This window comes from Aulonocara sp. 'chitande type north' Nkhata Bay, linkage group LG20 (genome assembly GCF_057382095.1).
Source record: "Aulonocara sp. 'chitande type north' Nkhata Bay isolate Kocher_YH1m ecotype deep benthic linkage group LG20, A_spYH_male_GT1.1, whole genome shotgun sequence".
NCBI classification, from domain to species: domain Eukaryota; kingdom Metazoa; phylum Chordata; class Actinopteri; order Cichliformes; family Cichlidae; genus Aulonocara; species Aulonocara sp. 'chitande type north' Nkhata Bay.
The window spans coordinates 37,050,389-37,066,247 of record NC_141363.1 but is presented as its reverse complement, the minus strand read 5'-3'; the positions used below and the strand labels follow the sequence as shown (position 1 = coordinate 37,066,247).

The 15,859-nt window shown below is 41.1% G+C and overlaps 1 protein-coding gene across 1 annotated transcript in view; it reads left to right on the top strand.

Annotated features, from left to right (window-relative positions):
* Nucleotides 1-15,859, top strand: part of LOC147306224 (ephrin type-B receptor 2-like) — an 83,166-nt gene that overhangs the window by 32,484 nt on the left and 34,823 nt on the right. Inside the window, exon 4 of the mRNA XM_086276452.1 lies at nt 11,189-11,344. Coding sequence (XP_086132578.1) covers nt 11,189-11,344 — 156 coding nt within the window. The remainder of the gene's footprint in view (nt 1-11,188; nt 11,345-15,859) is intronic.

Genomic DNA, 15,859 nt, shown 5'->3' with positions numbered 1-15,859 from the left:
CTAGCAACCAGACTCTTCAACATCCTTGTCTGGTGCTTGGACTGGTCCTGCAGCTAGTCCAACTGTCAGTGATGCACCATTGCCTGCTCCTGACACATGATTGCCACCAGTTAGGCCACAATCCAAGCCAGTGTCTTGACTTGTTGAGTTAGTCACTGGTCTGACTGACGTGACCATGACAATAAAAATATAGAAAAAGCATGGCAAAACACATGAAAACATTGCCATTTTAGCATAACTCTGTCGTACTTACTCACTTGCTCTCAACCGTTGCCTTCACTGCTGTGACACGGTGCTTGAGATGACTGACTCCAATAATAACTTTAATATCACTGAAGAGAGCAGAGTTGCTGTTTTCGGAAATTTAGAATTCTTCAGATTGTGCAAACTGTTCAAGAGTTATGGCAGTTTAAAAATAAGCAAAAACCTGTTGGTGGGAACTGGTTATAAGCGTTAATGGGTTAACAACATCATTGACGCCGAAGAAGACATCTAGGGTGTACGTCTTGTGTTCTGCTCTTTTCTACAACGTTCATTGTGTGCAATGCAGACAGTGCCCTGCCGAGCTGAATAGGACAGAGGAGGGGGTGTCAAGAGAGGTGGGACTAAAAGAGATTAAAGTTCCCCTGGTTTACCTCTCATTACATCAGAGAGAAAGTAAAAGCGTAAAAGGGTTTAATATCGAGTCTTATATGTTAAAAGTGATACAGAGTGCTAAAAATAGAGTTTACCTATATGAGAGAAGTGGTATTAAGTATGTTGTAATTGTTAAACACAGAATCATAATTTATAAGTGATTTTGCTAATAGTTAATCTTTTTTAATTCTTAATAACAATCAGAATGTAATCAGGTATAAGTTTAACCAATATAACAAATAAGAAAATAAAAACTATGAAATGATTCTACTAACACGTCTCTCACTGAGATTCCATATGGAGTGACTTATTTGTGCAAAGATGGCCTTGGAGGCTGTGAGAGTGTGTAAGAAGGAAAATTGAGAATACCAGGACTGACAAACACAGAGTTGTGTTTGTCAGTCTTTTATTTCTGTAAAGAGAAAAAGCGAGAAAAAATATTTGTGTGTAACCGAGTTGAAAAGAAATCATATTAGAGTGGAAATTCATGTGATTGAGACAACGATAAATCCTGTTGAAGTAAAATAGCATAAACTAAACTAAAGACATGACAGAAAGTATATTCATATTTGATTTAATGTTCATATGTAGTGAAATTATGTACAACAAAGACAAGAAGATGTGATGAGGGAGGGGAAAGATGAGGACCAGGTATACCAAGTATAAAAGTTTTGTGCAGAAGAGATAAGTTGTTCATTGCTTTGTCTCCTGCGAGACGAGCACTACAGATAATTGGATCTAAGATTTTACAGTTGGAAGTTTAAGCAGAGATACCAGAAGGATCAACCACTGCCAAACTGTGGACTTTTTCTCTGCTCATTAGATTCAAGAGGATTTGAATTTCCAGGGGATGCTTGTTGGAGTATATCAACACAGAACACAGAGATAAGTGCATCTTCAGGCCAGGGTGTGCCTTTTCTTTCATTAGTCTCTCTCCTCTCAAGATCATTATTAAAATCAGCATTAACTCAACGCAGGTCAAAGAGATAAGTAGAATTCAATCGATTTGATTTTGTGATCAATATTATTTGCTTTGCTTTTGCTTTTACCATTACTGTTTATGAAACAGTAATGGTAAAGACATGCATATCACTCAAAGAATCCTTACAGGTTACTCTAACCTTAAAATGAACGGATCCTTGGGCCCACTTTTTCAGACCACTAAATTTTACCCAGTTAATAAAGATTTAGAGGAGAGCTGGTAATAATGGGTGTGACTGAGAGGAGATTTGAGCAGAATGCCATTCTGACAAGCATGCCTTCAGAGGAAGCAGGATCAACATCTGCAAGGTGGAGTAGCAGTTGGAGCTAGGCAAGTCTCCTCCATGGCTCCATCCAAGCTCTGCATAGCCTAATCAGAGATTAGTACTTTTTAAACAGAAAAGAATCTTTATATATTGGGAAGGCCCGGTTGGGATCCAACAAAAGTAAACATGTTGCCTCAGAGCTGCAGCCACAATGTATTGATTGAAGATTCAAGAAGTTTATTGTCATGTACACCGCAAAACACAAGTGGTTACACAGCACAATTAAATTCTTACTTTGCAGGTTCCCTTCACACGACTAAAAGAAAGTAATAATAAATAAAATAGTAAAACAGTGCTTTGTAGATCTTGTAGCTTATATGTGGGTGTAAACTTGCAACACTATCACAGTGATAATATATGCAGAGTATGCAATATAAAGGTGTATATGTTGATATATGTATAAAAATTGCAAATTTACAGGCTAATATTAATGTACAGAATTGCTATTTTACAGGTTAGGTGTAAGTACAGCTGTATTATGCTGTGTACAAGTGTGTGTGTGTGTGTGTGTGTGTGTGTGTGTGTGTGTGGGGGGGGGGGGGGGGGGGGGTCTGTTTAGGTCAAAAGTGTGATTTCAGAGTATCATTATTTATTTAACAAAACCTAAGCCAAAATGCAGAAGCAATGTGTTAAAAACTAAGAACACTCTGTGATTGAAAAACCTTTAGATTTGCTTACTATTTGCTTGGTCGTAGCCTTCAGTTTTAATTATTATAGAAATGTTACAGATGTTACAGTCATAAAAAAGGGATGGATGTCTACCAACTGGAAGGCTGGTGAATCGATCCGTTGTCCTTGTGTCAAAGTATCCTCAGTTGCCCTCGATGTGAATGTTAGATAGACGTGCTTGCATATAGATCAAAGATCTGTATGAATGTCTTTCAGGGGAAGGCACTGACAAAAAACCCTTTCATATCAGAAGAGAGACGTAGCTGACAGAGAGCAAACACCTGAGCGAATCATCACAGTGTGATTGGATGAGTGAGACTTGTGGTGAGAAAGCATTTTGAGTGCTCAAAATTGAGTAGAAAAGTACCTCTCAACTTACCATTTAGCAGACTGTTAGAAATGTCTCTAAATGGCAAATCTATTGTCGTCTCTCCCTGTTTCTGCAATAAAAGGACGATGGAAACTGGTAAACAAACCTTCCCTCCTACTATGGAATAAACACCTGAGCACAAGTATGGGAAACAATACAATACATAATCCAGCTTTTTTCATTCAGAATTAAAGTGACAACTATCCTTTTTTACTGGTTCTCCCAACCATACACACACACATTTCAGCACGTTTTGTACTTTCCACTTAGCTCAATCTGTTGGGCTGTCTCTAGTTTAGACATTCGTTTGACAATTTGAGGAAAAGGTTACATTTGCAGTATACAAAGAGAAATGCAAGAAAAATCTTTTGAATTTAGTTAGTTTAAGGAGGAGTACGTTGGAGTTTAGTGAATTCAGAGCTGACTAAAGTTGACTTCACAGGCTTGAAATGTATCACTGTAAATGATTCGATTTGTATACTGTACATATATTTTTCATCTTATGAGTTTTCCTTTACAGTGTCTGTGTTCTACAAAAATACCTCCAGTAAAATCCAGCATCATGAGAACTGGTTTGGAGAATTATTTAATTCCTTTTTGAGATAAATAAATCTTTTCCTCGAGTAAAATATTTATGCAGCAGTAACTTTATTTCAAATGCAGAAATATTTTTCAAATAAATAATTAGTCTGAAAATATTCAGACCTGGATGAAGGAATTACTATTTCAGAATCCATTAGTTTGGCTTTGAGGCATACTGTATGGTAATGTGGACCACGACCATAAATATTAATTTACTCAGTTCGTTGATGTCATGTCGTCCTTAGGTTTCAGTTTTTCTTGGGTCTGATAGGGTCTGGCTTTCCCACATGTGACAGCTGGAGTGTTCCACATTTAGGCATGCCCTGAAAAGACACACACACACACACACACACACACACACACACACACACACACACACACACACACACACACACACACACACACACACACACACACACACACATCAAGAAACACTCATAAAACCTTTTTTTAAAGCCAGCAACCTAGAAGATGTGCGAGTTGTGTATCAGAAATGGCAAAGAGGTTGTTCAAACCCTTTGCAGGAAACAGATGGTGGCATTACTATTGCTCTTGCAACTGACTTCGTCCAACACTCTGGAATCTCAGTACTCCTACTGTCATCTTCCTTTACTTGTTTATGGAACCGGCAGTACCAGCTGGAGATTCTGGAAATTCACTGGAGTGACGGGAGTGAGAGTTCAGAATTATTAGGCAAATGAGTATTTTGTCCACATCATCCTCTTCATGCATGTTGTCTTACTCCAAGCCGTATAGGCTCGAAAGCCTACCACCAATTAAGCATATTAGGTGATGTGCATCTCTGTAATGAGAAGGGGTGTGGTCTAATGACATCAACACCCTATATCAGGTGTGCATAATTATTAGGCAACATCCTTTCCTTTGGCAAAATGGGTCAAAAGAAGGACTTGACAGGCTCAGAAAAGTCAAAAATAGTGAGATATCTTGCAGAGGGATGCAGCAGTCTCAAAATTGCAAAGCTTCTGAAGCGTGATCATCGAACAATCAAGCGTTTCATTCAAAATAGTCAACAGGGTCGCAAGAAGCGTGTGGAAAAACCAAGGCGCAAAATAACTGCCCATGAACTGAGAAAAGTCAAGCGTGCAGCTGCCAAGATGCCACTTGCCACCAGTTTGGCCATATTTCAGAGCTGCAACATCACTGGAGTGCCCAAAAGCACAAGGTGTGCAATACTCAGAGACATGGCCAAGGAAAGAAAGGCTGAAAGACGACCACCACTGAACAAGACACACAAGCTGAAACGTCAAGACTGGGCCAAGAAATATCTCAAGACTGGTTTTTCTAAGGTTTTATGGACTGATGAAATGAGAGTGAGTCTTGATGGGCCAGATGGATGGGCCCGTGGCTGGATTGGTAAAGGGCAGAGAGCTCCAGTCCGACTCAGACGCCAGCAAGGTGGAGATGGAGTACTGGTTTGGGCTGGTATCATCAAAGATGAGCTTGTGGGGCCTTTTCGGGTTGAGGATGGAGTCAAGCTCAACTCCCAGTCCTACTGCCAGTTTCTGGAAGACACCTTCTTCAAGCAGTGATACAGGAAGAAGTCTGCATCCTTCAAGAAAAACATGATTTTCATGCAGGACAATGCTCCATCACACGCGTCCAAGTACTCCACAGCGTGGCTGGCAAGAAAGGGTATAAAAGAAGAAAAACTAATGACATGGCCACCTTGTTCACCTGATCTGAACCCCATTGAGAACCTGCGGTCCATCATCAAATGTGAGATTTACAAGGAGGGAAAACAGTACACCTCTCTGAACAGTGTCTGGGAGGCTGTGGTTGCTGCTGCACGCAATGTTGATGGTGAACAGATCAAAACACTGACAGAATCCATGGATGGCAGGCTTTTGAGTGTCCTTGCAAAGAAAGGTGGCTATATTGGTCGCTGATTTGTTTTTGTTTTGTTTTTGAATGTCAGAAATGTATATTTGTGAATGTGGAGATGTTATATTGGTTTCACTGGTAAAAATAAATAATTGAAATGGGTATATATTTGTTTTTTGTTAAGTTGCCTAATAATTATGCACAGTAATAGTCACCTGCACACACAGATATCCCCCTAAAATAGCTAAAACTAAAAACAAACTAAAAACTACTTTGGCAATATGGCGGCACACACTGTTGCAGCGGCTTACGGCTCTCCGTCTCAGTACTCCTTTTTTTTGTTTAGTTTGCTTAGTTTGTATGTCTTTCTTATTTTTTTCTGCATTATCGGCTCTACTTTCAAAGTTTGCTACATCCACCAGAGCCTCATAGACATCGGTGACCAGCATCAAACATCCGTTTCACTGGACTTTCTTCACACGCACAACATCCCAGATCACATAGCGAGACCACCGGGCTCCCCGTGGATTGTTATCGGGACTAGGCGGAGGCGCAGACGGAGGGAGAGGAAGCAAAAGCGGGGCCGTAGGTCCGGCATTATGCTAAGGCTAAAAAACAAACCACACAAGCCACCCCTGCCGAGCCTCTATCTCTCCAACGCCAGATCCCTCGTGCAAAAAACGGATGACCTGGAATTACAACCCACCACAAAGACTGTTACAACCTGGCCGGAAAATGCTCTCTCCAAACTACAGGACTGCTTCACAGAGACAGACTGGGACATATTTGAACACCAGGACCTAGAAACATTCACAGGATCAGTACTGGACTACATCAAGTTCTGTACTGCAAATGTGACAGTGGACAAAAGCATTCGGGTTTTCCCAAATCAAAAACCCTGGATGACCAGCGAGGTCCGCTCACTCCTCAAAGCCCGTGATGCCGCCTTCAGGTCAGGTGACAGAGCTCTGTACAGGCTGCTCGAGCTGACCTGAAAAGGGGGATTAAAAAAGCCAAGTCAGACCACAAAAGGAACATCGAGTCCCACCTGTCCAGCAACAACACACAAGAGGTGTGGCAGGGAATGTAAGACATCATCAACCACAGAGGCAGCACTGCAAAAACAGAAAACCCGAGTGGGCAACTGGCAGAGGAAATAAACAGCTTCTTCGCCCGCTTTGAAACACCACAACAGCAACACTCATCTGCTTCAGCCCTGCTCCCATCCTCATCCTCACCTGGTTCCTGCACCGCTCCACTCACTGTAACAGAGCACGAGGTCAGACGTGTCCTCCTAGCAGTGAACCCCAGGAAGGCGGCCGGTCCAGATGGAGTACCTGGCAAGGTACTAAGAGCATGCGCACACCAGCTCACCCTCATCTTCACCAGACTCTTCAACCTCTCACTGGATCAGGCAGCCATCCCATCCTGTCTAAAATCAGCCACAATCATCCCAGTGCCGAAGAAGTCTCACATCTCCAGCCTGAATGATTACCGCCCTGTGGCCCTCACACCGGTAATCATGAAATGCTTTGAGAGACTAGTCCTTCAGCACATCAAGGATTACCTCTCCCCAGAATTCGACCCCCACCAGTTTGCATACCGTGCAAACAGATCCACAGAAGACGCCATCGCCACAGCCCTCCACGCTGTGCTGAGTCACCTAGAGCAGCGGCAAAGCTACGTCCGAATGCTCTTTGTGGACTACAGCTCAGCCTTTAATACAATAATCCCGGACATCCTCATCACCAAACTGGTCACTCTTGGCCTCCCTCCTCTCACATGTGCCCGGAAAAAGGATTTCCTCACAAACCGGCCCCAGACTGTAAGACTCGGCCGTCATCTCTCTTCCACTCGCACACTGAGCACTGGCTCCCCACAGGGCTGTGTGCTGAGCCCCCTCTTGTATTCTCTCTACACCCACGACTGCAGTTCGACCCACAACAACACTCTCATCATCAAGTTTGCTGATGACACCACGGTAGTCGGACTCATCTCGAAGGGAGACGAGGCAGAGTACAGAGAGGAAGTCCTGAAGCTGGCAGCCTGGTGTTCAGAAAACAACCTGGCACTGAACACTAAGAAAACCAAAGAGCTCATTGTTGACTTCAGGAGACACAGCACCGACTTGGCCCCCCTCTACATCAACGGGGAGTGTGTGGAGAGGGTCCACACTTTCCGGTTCCTTGGTGTCCTCATCTCTGCTGACATCTCCTGGACAGGAAACATCTCAGCGGTCATCAAGAAGGCCCAACAGCGGCTGCACTTCCTGAGAGTCCTCAGGAAGTACAAGCTGAACTCCAACCTGCTGCTGACCTTCTACCGCTCGTCCATTGAGAGCCTGCTAACCTACTGCATCACTGTATGGTACGGCAGCTGCACCAAAGCAGATAGAGTGAGGCTTCAGAGTGTGGTCAAGACAGCACAAAAGATCATCGGCTGCCCTCTCCCCTCCCTGATGGACATTTATTCCTCCCGCTGCCTCACCAGAGCAGCAAACATTATCAAGGACAGCTCCCACCCTGGCTTCAACATGTTCAGCCTGCTTCCCTCAGGGAAGCGCTACAGGTGCATCAACACAAAAAACCCACAGACTCAAAAACAGTTTCTTCCCCAAAGCGATAACCACCCTGAATTGACACATGCACAGATAACACAGCCCCCCCCCACTTCCCACTTCCTCTATGGACCACCACTGTGCAATACCAATTCTATGTGCAATAACTCAACTGTATATACATAACACTATTTATTACATATTACTTACGTCTTGTATATTGTACATTATATATATATATATGTTAATACTGTCCATATGTACATAGCGCTGCAGAACTGTACCCCCCCCCCCCAGCATGTTTACACTGAGTAGGAGATGCTCTGTATCTCATTGTACAACTGTATAGTGACAATAAAGGCATTCTATTCTATTCTAGTCTATTCCAAAAACATTCAGCTTTGATATTAATGAGTTTTTTGGGTTCATTGAGAACATGGTTGTTGTTCAATAATAAAATTGTTCCTCAAAAATACAACTTGCCCAATAATTCTGCACTCCCTGTAGAAGGACTGACGGTCTTGTGAGTAAAGACCAATAAAAAAGCCAACTAAAAGAGGAAAACAAAGACCCTCTTGATCTTTTGAGTTTGAGGTAAACCTATTTTGTTGACTCGATTGCAGGAAAAGGACTGCTATAACTGTCATGGTCCTGGGTCGGTGACCCAGTGTTTTTGGTTTTTGTACTTTTACTTTTGATAGTTTTATGTATTATGACTGTTGTGTTTTGGTTTCCCTGGGTTTAGTTGTGTTCCCTCTGTTTGATGTCATCCTTGCCTGTGTATCCCCTTTTGTGTAGTAAGGTCTCTGTTAGGGATGGGTACCGGTATGACATAAACGGTAGTAACCAGACCGAAAAGCAGCAAACATTTCGGTGCTTCATTTCGGTGCTTTTTTTTCCTGAGATGTCACACACTTTGGATTCTAGCCAATCATTTTACCTTTGCGAGTATAGGCGGGCCCAGGTACGTACGTTCTTTTAGAGCAGAGCTACAGATTAAAAATGCCCAAAGCGAAGCGGTCAAAGTCTGGCTGTACTTCACAGCAAAAGATGCAAACTCAGCAGCCTGCAACAAGTGCTTTAAGGTGATACTGTGCAAAGGAGGTAACACCTCGAATCTGATGAAACACCTGGCGACGCATAGCGTTTTTTTAAAAGCCGAGAAATGCACCGTATTTGATAGCTTGCTGCGAGACCTCACACCGAGCACATCTACTGCGGGTGGGTTGCCTGTTATCGGACCCGGAGTTAGCATCATCCCCCAAGAACCCGAAGAGGAGAGTCCTGGCCCCTAGCCCTGCCAGTGTAGCAGAAATGATGACGGATGATGATGCAGCAGCAGCCGTTCTTCTCTGCGTGAGTAGCTTAATGTTGTTCGTGTGTAATTTACGTTGAGTAGGCTAACCATGTTATTACATTAATGCATGTAAAGTGAACTAGCAAATATCATCATAGTTACATGCGGCTGTCTTCTTGTTTAATGGCAGATACTCCCTTCTCCCTGGCCAAAAAGGCTAAAATGACCAAAGAAAAAGTGGAAAACAGTTAAACATGAGAGGTTTTTGGACAAAGTTGGTGTTTTTTTCCATTGTTTAAGCACTGCTTCCAGCCAAGAGTGATACCATATATGCCCTATAGCTGCAGGGGATAACCCTTTTTACAAAAAACAGCTGAACATGAGAGGTTTTTGGACAAAGTTTGTGTTCTTGATTCTTTAAGCACCGGTTCGAGCACCGTTTAAGTACCGGCACCGTTTCAAAAGTACCGGTTTGGTACTGGTATCAGATAAAGCCTAAACGATAGCCATCCCTAGTCTCTGTGTTCGCCCGCGTCTCTGAGTCTGTGTCCTTGCGTGTGTATGTGTTTCCTGTCTTACTTTGAAGGTCCGTGTCTGATCTCAGTGTGTTCAGTTTACTTTCCCCCTGTCTCATCATGTCTGATTACTCCCAGCTGTGCACTCCTTTTGTGTCTCATTCCCTCGTTATCCTTCTGTGTATTTAAACCTCATGTCTACCTCTGTTAGTTGCTGGTTCGTCTGCGTTATTCCGCTCCATCATTCTGTGTATTTCCCTGTGACTACCTGCATCTCTGTTTCTGGTTAGTTTCTGTTAGTTTTTCCCAGTTTAGGTTTTCTTAGTTTCATGCTCACCCTTGCCATCTCTGTTTGTATCTACATTTGATTAATAAACTCACTTGCACCAGAGCTGCCGCATCTTGGGTCCTTAATGATTCACATATGGCTTGCCCGTGACAGTAAAACAAACTGATTTGTTTATATCTGTGAAGAATGAGATGTAAAATTGAACACTGAAAACTTAAAGTGGAGTTTAGATTTCCTGAGTTGGAAAGGTTCTTGTAAGTCAGGGGTTTGGGTTATTTGACATATTCTTTGAATATATTTTTGTGATTCTTGTTGAAGCTTGTGTTTATTGCTTTTATGCAGCATTTTTGTTTTATTCAGTGTTCAAGGGTTCACTGTATATTCATTTTGCTTACATCCTTTGTCCATAAGTTTAAGGGGCTGGAGGAAACACAGAGGCTAAAAAATACAATCTTAAATGTCTAGAGAAAATCAACCAAAAATACCTACCATGACACAAGCCCCCCTTCTCTTTGTCTTTAGTAGTTTTCCATTACTCTCCTTTTAGTTTATTTTCTAAGAGCCTTTCTCTTGTTTTCATATTTTGTTTTACTTCCAGTCTTTGTATTTTTCTCTTCTTTTTTTATTGATTGTAACATGTTGTAACAGTTGATGCATACAACTAAGCATGCTGGTATGTTTTCCTCCTTTGTGGAGGAAAACCGAGACTGAGATTGTGTGCTAGATAAAATCGAATGTGATTAACAGTTTCGCACATATAAATAGTCGTTCATTTTTGGATAACTTTTTTATGGGTAAGAAATTCTTAGCTTACTTTTTTTTTCTCAAATGAAAGAGAATTTGCTTTTCAGGCTTAAAATGGTTTCCTTTTTATTACAGTGGTGGAGTCTATAGTCATTTCAGTCCATTTATTAGATGCCACCATGCGGGCTATAATGATAAAACATTTACTTTCTGAGCAAAGTCGTTGGAAATAGCTCAGACAAACTATCTTAATCTGTAGTTGTGGCTCATAAGAAATTATACTGTACTTGTATGGTATGCATTTTGTTCCTAATTGTTTCTTCTTTCCTTTCTCTGCACATTTTTAAATGTATTTAACCACTATGTGTTTCCCCTCACAGCATGTGTTACAGGCTTCTTCAAGGCTGCTCAGGGAGACCACAAATGTTTACAGTGTCCCATTAACAGCCGGACCACCAGCGAGGGAGCAACTAACTGTGTCTGTCGCAATGGCTACTATCGCACTGAATCTGACCCTCCACAGATGCCTTGTACCAGTATGTATACCAGGGGCGGAGCGTGGGGGTGGCTTACTGGGCTTAAGCCCAGGTCTTTTTGTCAGAAGCCCGGGGTCTTTTGGAGTATAATTTGTATAAAACAAAAAGTGCAAGCAATATTCGAAGCGCATAGTGCACACTGTGGGAATTTACGACTGTGCGTGAATCCCCCCTGATATTGGTATGATCCGAGCTCAGGCACTAAGACTGAGCGAGAGGGCGGGGCAGCTGCTACCTGTGAGTGTGCTGTTGGAGAAATGGAGCCAGCCATACTAAGGAGAGCTTAAGTTTGACCAGGTACCAAAGCAAATCATTCGTACCGTACAAATAATGTAAATATGACGGTGTATCACGAAAGATTGATATCAAACTGATCACTTGACCAATATTACGTTACTTGCTGTTCAAGTGAATCAACAAATGGTGAAATGAAAAGCCGAACAAATGCTATTTTTTTTAGAGAGTCTTAGCTTACGTGTGTTTATTTCATATTTTCAGTTCTTACCCTCCCCGACTAAATCGGTTTCAGTTATGTACTGAAATATAAGAATGGACATTAGAGGGTTCTTTCAAAGAAAAAACTCAGGTAAATGTTATTTTATATATTGTGCTTTGTATGTTGTTCAGTATATTTCTATGCAAACCAAGAGGGATTTCAGTACACAGCAGGATATTCACATTTGTAACCAGATATTTACATACACTTTAAGGAGAAAACATTTTTACTGTACAACATCAATTTAAAGTAAACTTTTGTTTTAGATAAATATTGAAACATCTTTTGAATTAGTTAAATGTCAGAATAAAGAGAGACAGAGCTGTCTATTTTTTATCACTTTGATCAAAATTAGGAGTACATGTACACTAAGTTTATTGTTAATTAATAAGAAAACTCCAGACGATTCCATTCTGAACTGAAGAAGCTTCTGATAGGTTAGTAGAGTCCATGTGAGTAAATTGGTGGCACACCTGTGGATGCATATAAGGCAAAACACAGAGCCTGTTTCTGTGACATGGGAACATCAAGATGTCAACCAAAACACCAGGAAGAGAATCGTGGAGCTCCATAAGTGTGGCTCAGTTTGAATACAATTTGGTGCCATTTTCAATTAAGAAATACAGATAGTTTCTCTCTTTACTCTTGTTTACCAAAAGTATCACCGTATCATAGGTGCTCATGTATCTTGTACCCAGTGTTGGGAAGGTTACTTTTAAAATGTATTCATTACAGAATATAGAATACATGCCCTAAAATGTATTCTGTAACGTATTCCGTTACGTTACTCAATGAGAGTAACGTATTCTGAATACTTTGGATTACTTAACATATTATCATGCATTTCACAACTACGTGAATGTACTATTGCTGTGTGATTTATTACTGTTACTGAAGGTCCGCGGCTCCGAACCGTAGTAAAGGGACCTCTGAATAATACGGGTTCGTGTCGGGCTCCTAGGCGAAAAATAGCTTTACTTTGTTGTGTGGGTCAACTCTGCTTGCGAGAGACAGAGAGAGGCGTTGACAGGCTGCTCCAACGGAACTTATTGTTTCGGAAAACACGAACAAAGCGTACAGAGTTTTAATAGCGTACTTACAACTAGGCTCGTCAGGCACTCTTCTTGGCTGCAGTGGTTATTATTATATTTACATGCTTCCAGTTCCCGTTTTCTCCCACCTCGCACTCACAGACACATAACGAGTATGGCAGTCCATTCTCCCTGCAGCACGGGCTACACTGCCCATGATGCTACATTCTGCATTATGCTTATTAGCTTAGCACAACAACAACAACAACAAAAAGGCGCTCTCTCACCCAGGAAACACGTCACCCTGTAACCATGGCAACTGCAACGCTGCCGCCTGGAACTACTGTCAAACAAAACCGAAACAGTCCTGACCCGCCACAATATGAAACAGGAAAGTACCGCCGTGTAATCCATTTATTTCAACAAAGTAACTGTATTCTAAATACCACCTTTTTAAACGGTACCTGTAACGGAATACAGTTACTCATATTTTGTATTTTAAATACGTAACGGCGGTACATGTATTCCGTTACTCCCCAACACTGCTTGTACCTTGTGTTTCTTTTTTGGTTTGCTATTTTTAAAATTCTACATTTATGCAGGCTTGTTTGCTAAATAATTATATACACTTTTCTCAATCTAAATAGTGGACTTTGGTAGAATTAAAAAAACAAGTGTAGTGCAGGTATATGATGATTTTTAGTGCTACTATCATCTAGTTCTGATTCTGGTTCTGTCTTGGTTAATTCCTCAGTAGTCCTGATTTTGAACTGTTGTAGTCCTGTTTTAATTCAGGATCAGTTCTGGGTCTGGTTGAATTGGGGTTTAGTCCTCGTGTCTTGATACAGCCCCGACTTTGATATCAGTTTTGGCCAGGGTGTACCCGGCCTCGAGCCCTGTGACAACTGAGACTGACTCCAGCTGGGATGAGAGGAAACAGAAGAGGAAAAATGAAATGAAGCTGATCCATGTGAACAAAGTTGTGAAAAAATGATTATTCATAACCTACACTAGATTATTTGACAAATTAAAGCTGCTCTATGTATACATTGAGTTGTGTGTAATTACATCTTCTCATTAATTTAGAAGTAATTAATTATTAAAAAAGAGGAAGGGATGCCTGCTTTTAGAAGCTGACATGTTGCCCTGCTATCTTGAATATAGTGGTTGAGATGGAAATAGTCCATATGTATGTAGCTAGAGATCGGCCACATACGTTGTTTTTAATATGAAGATCACAAATAACTCTCTGAAACTATATATGACCATTTGATATTTGTGTGTGTGGGCAGCCATCTACTATGAACAGTTAGGGATGAGGGTACGAAGACAAAATGAAAAAAAAAATCAAATAATTTCTTATTTCAGATCTTTGGCCAAATATTCTTCAATCATGTTAATATATAGTGTGTACAGAAATGTTTTTATACACAAAGAGTAGTAGAAACATGCCAACTGGCTGTGACTATTATGGGGAAATGCAAAGCAGCTGGCCACTAAATGTGATCATAAATGTGTTTTTCCTGCACCAGCCACAATAGCTAGGATTTTGCACTTGAATTGGGAGGAGTAAGAAAACTGAATTCAATTGACTACAATCTGCAATCTACTCACATCCAGTGGTGAGATTTTACACACTATACCTTTAAAATATGTCATTAGAATTAGGAATGTAATGTACAAGTAGTAGATTAATAGAAATTAATTAATTATATATTTGTAATGGATAGTAAGTCAAGAAGTGCATAGGAGGATTCCCATTAGCTACAACCGTGCAGCAGCTATCTTCCAGCAAACATTACCACAGAAAATGTAGACCTCATGTGAGATAGCTCATGTCAGGCCTAGAGCAATTTTGCCTTTTGAGTCTCTTTGTGGGCTTTTTGTGGGCAAGCCACAGTGTTCTTTCCCACTGAAAACCTTCATTGGGAACCTAATTTTATTTTTGAACAACACTACTCCACACCAATTATGTAATGTACCATGGGACAGATGTGGGCCCCACACTGTGGAGCCTAGGCTGGCCCAGGTCCCAGTACCAGCATGAAGTATGGCCCATATCACACTGGTGATATTTGGGCTGGGGGTTTGAAAGTTGTTATTGTGTTGGAGGATAGGAGAACTGTTTGAATGGTCCTCTGACATGTGACAAAAAGCATGATAGTCTAGGGTCTCTTATCTGTCTGCAAACCATTTTTATTTTGTTTGTTTTTTCTTTTCTTTTGTTTTGACCTTAAAAATACTGTAGCGAGATGCAGAGTATTCTTTTTTTTAATCCAAAGGTATAGACACCTTTTTGTGTGAATGTGTGCGTGAATGGGTGGATGACTGGATATGTAAAGCGCTTTGGGGTCCTAAGGGACTAGTAAAGGCGCTATATAAATACAGGCCATTTTTGGAGGGTCCCAAGCCAAGGTTTGCAGTGGGCAGTATCTGGAATTTTTAATTTTTCCATTAGAATGATGTTATTATTATTGTGTCCAAAGTGGTGAAAAAAGTTGCTGTGGGTTGAATAGGGATCATTGTGAATACGTAATTGATCTTTATGGTGTTAGTACATCCTAAAATTAAAAGTGGTTTTGTCATCCATCGGTTTAAGTCATCTTTTATTGTTTTCAATAGAGGAGTGAAACAGTGGAACAGCTCTGACAGTTTGGGGGAGAATTGTATGTCTAGGTATGTGATCATGCCAGTAGTAGGTGGTAGGTGAGGGATCTGTCATGTATAAGAATGGGTATCTCCATTTATTATTAAAGTGGTAGATTTATTCCAATTTATTGTATAATCAGAGATTTGGGAGTATGTATTAGTGATTTGGATTAGTTCTTTAACTGATTTATTGGGATTTTGTAGGAACCGGAGTACATCATCTGCATATAAACGTTTTTTATATTTATGTGTTTATTGGTGTATTATTGGTGTGAATGCCTATGATGTTAACGTTCTGACGGATTGCTGCTGCTAATGGTTCAAAGAAAAGTGCAAATA